This window comes from Hordeum vulgare, chromosome 6H (genome assembly GCF_904849725.1).
Source record: "Hordeum vulgare subsp. vulgare chromosome 6H, MorexV3_pseudomolecules_assembly, whole genome shotgun sequence".
Classification (NCBI taxonomy): Eukaryota; Viridiplantae; Streptophyta; class Magnoliopsida; order Poales; family Poaceae; genus Hordeum; species Hordeum vulgare.
Window position 1 is genome coordinate 361,253,301 of NC_058523.1, and position 11,096 is coordinate 361,264,396.

An 11,096-nucleotide genomic window follows, 5' to 3' on the forward strand; every position below is an offset into this window, starting at 1 on the left:
AATTACTGAAAGATATGATCAATAGGAAGCAGCAGCAAAAAGAATCAAATTAAAAGCTATTTTTAAACTCCCGGAATAAGCAAAATAAGCTTTAATTCAAATCTGATCTAACTCAATTTTTATAAATCCAAACATAGACAAATTATATATCTACAGAAACTGCATAAAATTTGTGATCCAACTCAAAAAGAATCACCTAATTCGGAGTTATAGACTAATAGATATGAATTTTCTAAGATTGCAATTTTCTGAACAAACTGCAATACGGGATTTCGTGAATCTCACCGGAGTTAGTCGCCGGAGTTGGAGAAGACGACGGGAAGGTGGCTCCGGTAGCAGGCCGAGGCAGCGGAGGGGTCCAGGCGGGGGAGGAGGGCTCCGGCCGAAGGTTGGTGGTGCCGGCGGGGCGTGGGGCGACGGGAGGAGGCAGCAGGACCTCCGGCGAGTTCCTGTTGAAGATGAACTCCGACGAGGCGGGGGCTGCGGCTAGCGGCGAGGAGAGGTATGGTTCTTGGGGAAAATGGATAGAGGAGGGTGTGGGGGTTCTTATAGGGGCGACGGGAGGTGCTGGGAGGGAAAGAGCTTCGCGAATCCCGGAGGTGGGGATCTCCTCTCCATGGATGGCAAGTTTCCTGTACGTGAGGGAGAGATGGAGGTAGGAGATGATCTCTCTTGGGCCAAAATAGGGAAAGGTTTTAATGGGCCAGGAGGTATTCCTAATAAAAGTGATTTCCTTCCTATTTTCAAAACTAGGAAACTAAAACGTTAAAAAGGAAATCAAATCAATTCGGAATAAAGAGTTTTTACATACTAAAATTATCATAAAAATAAAATATAGATGATGGGCATTTTTCCACGGCAAAAATAAAAATTTCAGAAAAAATTGTTTTCACCAAATTGCCTAAAAGGTTTATTTTTCTTTTGCAAATAATTTTCAAATGATCCTCTAAGTTTGAGGGTTCAATTAACTTTCAAAATGCCCGTGGGTTCGAGGGTCATGTTCCTCCTCTTTAGAATGTATTTCCCGGCATTTTGTTGCGCGAAGAAAACGAATGGAAATGCAAGAGAATTCAATGCAAATATCTCCGTTCAAATTCTTTATAGTTGAAGAAGTCTTGTCATCTTCTCTCTTTACTTTTAAAAGATTGAATTTGAATTCACCGGAGATGGGGAAAGTCATTTTATTCCCTCTCTTTCAAAAGTTTCGAAAAGTTTCAAATTTTACACAAGTTTCAATCACTCAGCAAACAAACAAACAATTAATCTAATAATTATATTAACATTCCAAAATTTATAATTTTGGGATGTTACAGAGGAGGCCCACTCGAAGGCGCGAGGTAAGAAAAGAAAAACCGACTGGGGTTTTTCTATTTAAAACAAAACAGAGAGAAATAAAAACACACAGCCCACACTGTTAACTCTAAAATAAAACAAAAATGCCCCTGGTCATAAGGGAATTATGACCTATTTAAATAAAATGAAAAGGGAATTTCCGGAGCACTTAAATATTTACATAACAGAAATAAATAACATGTCTTGTGATTATTTACCCCACTTAAACAAAGTTTAAAATCACAATTAACCTAGCACCATATCCACCACAAAACACTCTAAAAGATCTACACATTTGAACCAAGGTTCGAGTAAGTCAAACTTGAGCTTGAGAAACATAGAGAGGGAGGAGTTTTGAAACCTATTTGAAAACTAACATAGAAGCACCCCACTTTCAAATACCCCACTTCATCATCACCTAGCACATCACATCACACCACATCACAACCACATCCATGAACCCACAACAACAACAACACAAAGAAGGCATAAATGGAATGAATGCATGAATGCAAAGGGGAGACAAAGTAACATCACATGAAATAACACATGCATATATCTCACATGGCAATGACATGATGGACCCACATACATGAAGGTTCCCAATATGGTAAGTTACACTCTGGGGCATTACACGGCAGCAACAACAAACACTAGGCTAGGGTTAACAGCAAAAACAACCTAAGCGGAAGAGAGAAGAATCCTGCCGACAGGGTGTGGCAGCATCGCCGGTCTCCGGTAGCCGACGGGGAGGTGGCGCGGCCGACGGCGTTCCTTGTGACACGGGCAGCGGCGGGGTGGAATGTGTTGGAGTGAGGCTGTGAGCAAAAAAGAGGGGTGGGGTATGGTTGGGATGGGTGTGTGCGTGGCATGCTGACTATGCTGCCCGGTCAACTTTGACTTGGTCAAAACTCCTTGACTAGTCCAAAATGAGTCAAGGGTAATTATTTGAACTTTCTGACAACTTGAGGTTGAATCCGACCGGTTTCAAAGATCGGGGATGAAAATCAAACCATGTGGTTAGTTGAGGGTTGAAATGTGGGATTTTCTTTAATCTAATAGACGTAAGTTGTAGTGTGATGCTTAGGCACTTGTCGCTTCACTATCTAACCATTCGCAACCTAATTGCCATGTTAGTGCTAGTACCCTTGGTAATGAGACTTGTTGGGTACCCCTGTACCCCCCCCCCCCTGCCACAACATACACTTACAGGTATGGTGATGGAGGGCATTAGTTGGTTACGCCACAAACTGTGGTCTGGGCAAAGATATGGATGACATTTGCTTTACTTTGAACCTTGTTAAGAAAATTTGTATTCTTACTTGTCTAAGGTGTATTCGCTTCCGTTGTGTGAGTTAGATCTTGGTCGAAAAACGCTGCATGTAAGAGATATTGTATATATGCATTGTCGTTGTTGTTGCAGAATATTTGTGATCTTCGTTGTCATATCGACGCTTCACCACATGGCGAAGACATTTTTACATGTTTGTTGTCTGAAGGTGGAGTCTTGGGATCAATATTATGTGGAGGCTAGCAAAGGTTTCTAGATACGCATAGTGGCAGCCCCGGGGCGCCACAACACCGATAACTTTCCAATTAAAATAATACTGCACCAAGGATCAGCCTTGAACCCTCACCTTTTTTGCTTTGGTGGTGAATGATGTCACAAGGGATATCCAAAATATACATGTCATGATGCAGATGTGGTGCTAGTCGACGATAATCACACGGGGGTTAACATAAAGTTAGAGCTGTGGAGGCCAACCTTTAGAATGAAAGGGTTTTAGCCTCAGCAACACTAAAAGTGGGTACGAGGCGCGGTTTGAGTACTACGAGGCACAAGGAGGAGGAGGACGAGGAGGTTAGCCTTGATCAATAGGTAGTACCTCTGAAGGATGCCTTTCAATATTTTATGGTCGATGCTGTAAAAGGATGCTGATATCCATGAAGATTTGAGTCAACACATCCAAGACGAATGGATGATGTGTCGTGTCCTATGTGGCAAGGGTGTGCCACAGAAACTTGAAAGGAAGGTTTTATAGGACGGTGATCCAACGTGCGATGTTGTATGACGCACAATGTTGGCCAACGGAAAATGACATGTCCAACAGTTAGTGGTAGCAGAGATACACATGTTAAGATTTTTATGTAAGCACAAACAAAAAGATGGGTCTGGAATTATGATCCACGTGATAGAGTTAGAGTAACACTAACTGAAACGAAGTTTGCCCAACATTATCTAAGGTTGTTTAGGCATATACAACACATAATTTCAAGAAAGGTCGAGATACATCAAATTTGGCTAGGAAGGAGTTCCGTAAAGAAAGATTTGAAGGTGTGGAACATAAACAAGGAACTAGCCATGCACCAGGGTGAGTTGAAGGCATGTAAAATGATACCATCTTAGGAGTGTCACGTAGGATAGATGTTGAGGTGTAGGAAAAGAGAAATCGTATGAAAATGTTTGCCCTCTCTTAATTAAGAAATGATCTCAGCAATAATTGTCTCATCATATATTTAGGAATATCTAGTTATTAGATATAAGACTAAGAAGCGAAAATTGGTTTTTGAGCCCGTGCTCAGATGGTCCTGCTATCGCGTCCATCCATTCATCTCTAGATCTGTGTAGTATCTCGTATTTCATCATGTATAATGCGGTGAAATGTAACCTGGGTCCGCTCTTTAAATACTGACAGGCAACGTTGCAGTCATCCCAGTCCAGAACAGCGCGAGACGGCCCGTCGTCGTTTCTGAGCCTTACTGGACCGGCTGTAACCTCGAGTGTGTTTGCTACAGATTAATTACTCTCCCTCCAGCCTATGCGATTTCTTCAATGTTCCAGAATAAGTACTCTGCTAACCCGCAGCAGTCCCAAGCTTTTTTTGCCTTCGACCACAACGTATCACTGTTCACTATTGACCCCAACCATCATGTATAGTAAAATAATCATGTCTGAACTGATCTAATGTTGGTGATGATTTGACGCGTTTCAATAGGCCGAGCTCCCAGGCCGTTTGGAAAGAGACGGTACTCAAATATGTCCAGGAAGCACTGCAGGCCCTTGAAGGCCTGAATACCCACTCGAGATGGTGGCAGATTTTCCCATACCATGACAATGGTTTTGCCTTACTCATTCGGACGCAACTCGAAACGGGAAACCAAACTTGAAACTATTTCGAAGGCATGGTACTAATCATACAAAGCCCATGTGTATCCATGGCATGAATTTTTTTTATCGACCTATGTGTATTTCCAGGCTACCCTATGGAACAACGTGGTTTAAGAACTTAGGATCTCGGATGTATGCGAAGCTGCATTCTGCCTGTCTCCCTAGCAGCATGCAGAAACTATGGCTTCGATATCACCATGTTTCATGGTTCAATATGCTAAGCTGAAGAATGAACCGGTGGTCCTCCTGTTGCGGTTAAAATCCTGGTAATCGTCGTGTAAGATGTAGCTTTGTATGGTAAATTTCTAACTCCCTCAAAAGAGCAGATTGTGTTTCACCGGATGAGTGATGAGACACCTGATAATCATAATCATGCAGCCAGCAGGCGATGTAGCAGCAGCCGTGCAAGTACATCGCCTGCATGTGCATGAACCGAATCACCCGGCTACCAAGCAAGCAGAGACTTGGGTGATCCGTCGTCATGTTTTCTACGGCTACTTCTCCCATGCACAATCAGTGCATCTTAATGCTACTTCCAAATGATTGTGCCTCCCGAGTTGTTATCCTGTTCTAAATGACGTGCCTCTCGCAATCCTAACGCCCTATAACTATTGCGTGCCACGGCTCATCTCCACATAAAAGCGTCTTGAGCCACAAAACAGATACACGTCCTGACGGAGCCGCCCACTAAATTTCAAACGTCCACCGCGCAGCGCTCTAGGGATCGCACCGTACACCATATCATACCGTATTTCCCGTTCTCGAGTCATTTCTAGCGCCCACCCCATAACAGTCAAATCACCTTTCACGGATCCACATAGCGCAGCCAACGCCAAGGATAACAGGTGCAGCTGGGCTCGGGCACTGAAACGCCGTGTCCACTAAGAAGTAACCTATTGTCCTTATCGCTTTCAACTTTAGCCTATCGTAATCGGGATTTGTTTGGCACTCAAAGGCTTTGTTGTTGTTGTTATTTCGAAGTAAAACATAGGTCACAAGATTTGGCAAATTCTACTAAAAATGGCAAATAATAAAGTTGCAAACGAGCGAACCGCTCAAGCTCGGTGGGACTTTGAGTTGACGGCTTCAAACATTTAGCTCATAAGTTACTCTAATCATATCGAAATAGTAAGTCGAACTCCTTGAAATCATAAAGGTAAGCAAAAATTAATGTTGAAAGTGAAGTTGGCTGAACAAAGCTCTGTCCAAACTACGGTACTCCCGCTGCGTAAACTACTCCCTCCATCCCACAATATAAGAGCGTTTTTCAAGCTAACTATATTCTATTCGAAAATGCTATTAAAGACATCCAGCAATAGTTTACATAAACATGAATCCATAATACTGTAAGTACATAGCATCATTGTAGAGGAAAACAGCTGACCATAATAGACAGAGAAATTAAACGACCGAGCACATATATGTCAAGTCCTAAAATAAGATTGCAGGTACATACCACTCCACTTGCAGGTTACAACACGTAAAGATTTTATTTTGTGCTACACTTGCAGAAGACAATGTCGCGTGTCCTGTTTTGCATGAGTTCTTCAGCCGCATGTGATTAAGATTGACTCCATCCAGACCTCTTACGATGCTCCTCTGAAGTTGATACACCCGTTTAACCAAATTTTAGGGGAAGTTGCTGGCGTCTGTGCTTTGTGATCAGGAATTATCATGTGTTCATTTATTGTAGTGAATTCGATTGTGGGTTTGCTGGACAAGTTACCTGCTTGTTCTCGTATCGCATCCTTCACAGTATTCACCTCCGAAGCTACAGAAGATTTGCAGCTAATCCTGGCATGGACTCGTGTGAGGGAAGAGAGATGCTCGATGCCGAAACTCAAATTTCCATACATACACAGTGCTTCCCGTGCACTGAAATCGAGCGTCAGCCTCTGTAGCTCCTTCATGGCTCCTGTTGTGAACTCCAGCTCCGTCCCACCAGATCGGCATACGAGCGATAATACTCTCACACACTTAAAGCCATGGTCCACGCCGACTTTGCACCTGCCTTCTGGGTTCCATTTGAGTTGTGAGCTGAATCTTATGCCACCTGAAGAAACTAACTTGAGAAGGACTAGATGAGGCAAACCTCCCAGGGCACGGACAGCTTCATCTTCTAACTGAACAATTTCAATATCCAAGTGGGTAACGCTGACAAGAGAGGTCATCATGTGTGCACTCCGTCCGGGGACCGGAACCGAGATTTTTAGCTCAAATCTTCGGAGCTGATCAGATGGAGGGAACTCCAGCCGTATGTCAAGCAAATCAAAATTGAAGCAATCAAGTGATAGGCAAGTAAGCTTATTAGACCTTGTAACCTCCATGAGGAAAGTCCTGACACTCTTGTTATCATTAGATAAGTGTGATCCATCCAATCTTATGCCGAGGCCCCTCAGCCGCTCCGACTTCCTCAAGAGCTCAGCCACTGAATCGATTGACCTGTTACTGTAGACACCAACAGTTGATACTTCTTCTAATCCTTGCATTTGCAGGATTTCGCTAGGCAGTTTGATGGTGCAGTCAATTAACAGATGTGCCAACATTTTCTGTTTAGCTATAGAAGTAGGCAAAGTGCTCAGCTTTTTTGTCTTCCTCAAATTCAGGGTCTCCAGCTGCCCTAGCTCCCCGATTTCCTCTGGTAAAGAATCGATTGCAGTCTCTGCAACCCCCAGGTATCTCAACAGTACCAATCCCCCTATGCCTTGAAGATGGCGGCTTCTCAAATGATAAGTACCTTCCAGATCAAGTACTCTTAAAAGTTTGAAGGATGGAAGAACAGGAGTCCCATCGATTTTTCCAGAAAATGTGAGGGCCGAACGACCAGCCATCCCTTCAATATCACCCAACACAGAGATAGATCGCACTCTAGATAAGTGCATAGCAAATGACGCTAAGGTGGCATCTCTGTCTTTGTCATTGTTGTTAAAGCAATCCATCGAGAATCGCCGAACCATGTCTGTGATCAAATGAGAACCACCAACTGTAACAAAGTTGCCTTTGCTTGACAGAGAATTAATGAAATCAAGAACCACACCGTGAACGGTGCAACCCACAGGCTGGTCATCATCGTAGTTGAACACAGGCTCAATCAGTCTCCTGATGATGAGCTCTTTGAAGTAGAGCTGCCCTGTCTCCCACAAGCTCTTTTCGTCTGCTGTTCCTTTACCTCCATTTTCATATCCTATGATTTCACCTCTCGTTTCTTCTCCTCCATCACCTCTCGTTTCTTCTCCTCCGTCACCTCTTACTTCCTGTGCTCTTCTTTCACCATCTTTTCGAGGGATAAATCTTTCAGCAATCCATAATCGTATCAGACGATCCTTCTTGATGGTGCAACCTTCTCGAAAGACACTCAGGTACAACAAACAAGACCTCAAAGGCAAAGATAAAGCATCATAACTCATCTGCAGTATCTTCATAATCCCATCTGATTTGGAATATTGCTCCACTGCTGAGACAACAGATATCTTGGACTCTGGTAGTTCTTTGCATTTTGATGCTAATAAGCCAGCTGCAAGAACTAGGGCCAATGGCATGCCACCACACATTTCAAACATGTTTTTGGTTACTTCAGCATGATCAGCCGGCCATTCTTTTTGTCGAATTAAATTTAGGTATAATCTTGCAGACATCTCCTCGTTAAGTGGCTCAATCTGATAGATATCCATGGGATGTACAGAACAACGTTGAGCAACAGCACTGATGCATGTTGTTGTCAAAACCCTGCTTCCATTATTCTCGTTGGGCAAAGCAGAATTGATAATTTTCCAAGCCTGTATGCTCCATAAACCATCTACTAAGATGAAATACCTGACATATTGAATGACAAATCAGTATAAGCTACCATGACAATTCAAAAAGCAAGAAAAATTCAAAGATAAATATCCAACTTCACATACATAGAAAATCACAATGTTACAAATATTAGATGATTCACTGTTTAATCGCTACTCAACACTGACCGAGCAGCTACCAGTTACCGTTTTGGTTCTCAAATTGATTTATGTAACTTTGTTTACATGAAATTGATTTTATGTAAGCATGTGTCAATTTCTATTGCAGATTCCCTTAAAAACTACCACAATAACCGTGAAACAGACAACATACACCTTCTATTAGCTGAGCTCGAGAAATTTCTACCCTAAGAAAATGAGTGGGTCGTCGAATATTGGATTAAGGGTATATTTGCTTTGTGACCAAAGTGTACCCTGTCAACTAGTTGATTCTCTTCCCAAATGAAGTTTAATAATATATAAAGTTCAGATACCTAAGAAGTACATACTACGTTGAACAAAACATATCTATCATTACGAGTGCTTTCCTCAAGATGTATTCTGGGCTGGGTACATGGTTTATTTTCGGAAATTCCAACTTCCTACTAAATAAAACATGCCAAGTCAAGAAACCTAGATAAGGAAGAGGTAATTAAACTGCAAGGGAGTACCTCTTTGTGGCGAGGTACTTCGAAAGCTCAGCGAGGAGGTTTTTCAGATCCGGGGCTGTGCCCCTTCCACGCCTAGGATCAATCTTCAGGTTCATTTTCTTTTCCGCGGAGGGGTTTACTTGACAAAGTATTTCCTGCACAGTCTCCCTAATGGATGGCCTCCGGCCAAGAGTAACAAAAGCTCGACACTCAAAGTTCCCTCGAATCTTTGAATAAATCTCATTGCCAAGAGTAGTCTTACCAAGGCCTTCCATCCCTAGGATGGAAACCACCTTCAGACTTTTCTCATGCTCACCAGTAAGATGCTTGACAAGCTCATCCATTGGAACTTCCATCCCGACAAGGGTAGTTTTCTCCTCAAAAAGTATATGTGAAGCAACTGTAACTTGGCTGTGGCCGGGTAAAGAAGCAGGATCACGAAGGTCAGACGGCACTTCAATAACAAGATCGCATCTTTCACAAAGCTCACACGCGTGCTCGATCCGGGCCTTGAATATTTTCACTTCCTCTTCTAAATCCAGTTGTTGGTCCCCTGTGTTTGGCATCACCGGCATCTGATCGATCCAGTCCTCGATGTCGAAGACCAACTCCCTCACCATCTTCATCCACACTTGGACTTGCCAATTCATCTTACTTGGCAACACAACCACTTGGCCAAAACTCTCCAAAAGAATCATAAGATCCTTGTGTAACCCTTCAGTTACAATGGAGCAATCCTTTAGCTTGGTGAGCTTGTAGACAACAGAGTTCACTGATCCTGCCGAATAGCTCACCATGGGCTGGCCCTCCATGATCTGCATACGTGGCTGAGCGTGAGCAAAACACAAGAGTTAGCCAACTCGCAAAATAGACAATTTAAAAAAGAGCTGCCTAGTCTGTTGAACAAGAAGTTCATAATGCATCAAGATTTGTAAGGATTAATCGATGGAGTCGACGTCTAAATTACCAGACATCTCAATTCTCAGCCAAATAACAAAAAAAAAGAGGGAATAATTAAGAATTGAGAAGGGGACATACCTAACCCAAGGCGTACGGCGCGGGCGGCGGGCGCGGCGCGTGTAGGCGTCGGCGGCGAATTCGCGCGGCGAGGAGACGAGAGGAAGGGGCTGAGAAGGCGTCCGCGGTCGATCGAGGAGAGAAGAAAAACCTAGGTCGCCATGGAGCAGGCGCGGACTGATCACACTGGCCACGGGCGAGAAGCCTGCAAGGCTTTATCTACTGATGATGGGCTGGTAGTGCGGCAAGCCCGCAACTCAGTTACTAGGACACACTCAAAAAACAAACTCGGTAATTAGGCTTATCTAGATGGGCTAAGCTAGACTTGTGAATATGAGATTGCTATGTCTCGCTTGAGACGGATGCTGTGTTTTTCTTAATCGGTTTATTGGTTTTTGTCTTTTTATTTAGTTTTATGCTCATTTTTTTCTTTCTCCTTTTCCTTTTCCATTTTCTTCTTCGTTCTTGATTTTTTAATCATGTTCCTTCTTTTAATCCTCCTAGTTTATGTGTACTAACATTTTGTTACATGACATGAACATTTTTCAAAACGTGCGCAAAAAAATTCTACATTCATATGAATATGTTTTTTAAATTGGAATATTTTTAGGTGTTATGATTTATTTTTAAACGGCACATAGCTTTTTAGTATGTCATGAACATTGCGATAACAATTTTTTATTTCATGAACATTTGTAAATACATGTCGATATTCTTTCAAATACATCTTTGAACATTTTTCTAATACACGTTATGCATTTTTCATAGAGTTGTTAAACAATTAAATGATGGGTTTAAACTTGCCGGAGAAAAGAAGTTGCTTGGCATGAGTACTTTAGATGAATGAAGGAACGAAGCTTACGAAAATGATAAAATGTTTAAGTAAAATGTTAAAATATGGCATGACAACAGAATTCAAAAACATGGACTTAAAATAGGTGGTAAAGCTATCTTTTACCAGTCTCATCTTAGATATTTTGCACGTGTGATTCTCTCTAAATGGGAAGGATCATATATCGTCGATGACGTCTACCCCTTGAGAGCCATAAAAATCAACAATATCGAAAACACGAAACCGATAGTGGTGAATGGGAAAAGAATCAAGCGTCACATGTTCTCGTGACCCTGTGGAAGTGGATGCCGATGTTATAT

At 42.5% G+C, this 11,096-nt stretch overlaps 1 protein-coding gene across 3 annotated transcripts; it reads right to left on the bottom strand.

Moving 5' to 3' along the window:
• Positions 1-5,764: 5,764 nt before the first annotated feature.
• On the bottom strand, positions 5,765-10,127 carry LOC123402503 (disease resistance protein RGA5-like). 3 transcript variants are annotated; one of them, XM_045096426.1, is made up of 4 exons: positions 9,966-10,125; positions 8,949-9,754; positions 6,228-8,314; positions 5,765-6,150 (listed from the first exon to the last, which is right to left on the bottom strand). In XM_045096426.1, the coding sequence occupies exons 2-4, from the start codon at positions 9,746-9,748 to the stop codon at positions 6,131-6,133; spliced, it is 2,907 nt and encodes a 968-aa protein (XP_044952361.1). In that variant the 5' UTR covers positions 9,749-9,754; positions 9,966-10,125; the 3' UTR covers positions 5,765-6,130. The 3 variants fall into 3 exon arrangements, with proteins under 3 accessions (XP_044952361.1, XP_044952360.1, XP_044952359.1); XM_045096425.1 differs by having other exon boundaries at positions 5,765-8,314; positions 8,949-9,742; positions 9,966-10,127; XM_045096424.1 differs by having other exon boundaries at positions 5,765-8,314; positions 9,966-10,124.
• Positions 10,128-11,096: the final 969 nt, after the last annotated feature.

Bases quoted from the DNA above. Each gene is read 5' to 3' on its own strand.
- LOC123402503 (XM_045096424.1), bottom strand. From the start codon at position 9,748: ATGCAGATCATGGAGGGCCAGCCCATGGTGAGCTATTCGGCAGGATCA. The intron at 8,315-8,948 runs GTACTCCCTTGC...TCAATATGTCAG, and splicing joins AAGTACCTCGCCACAAAGAG to GTATTTCATCTTAGTAGATG.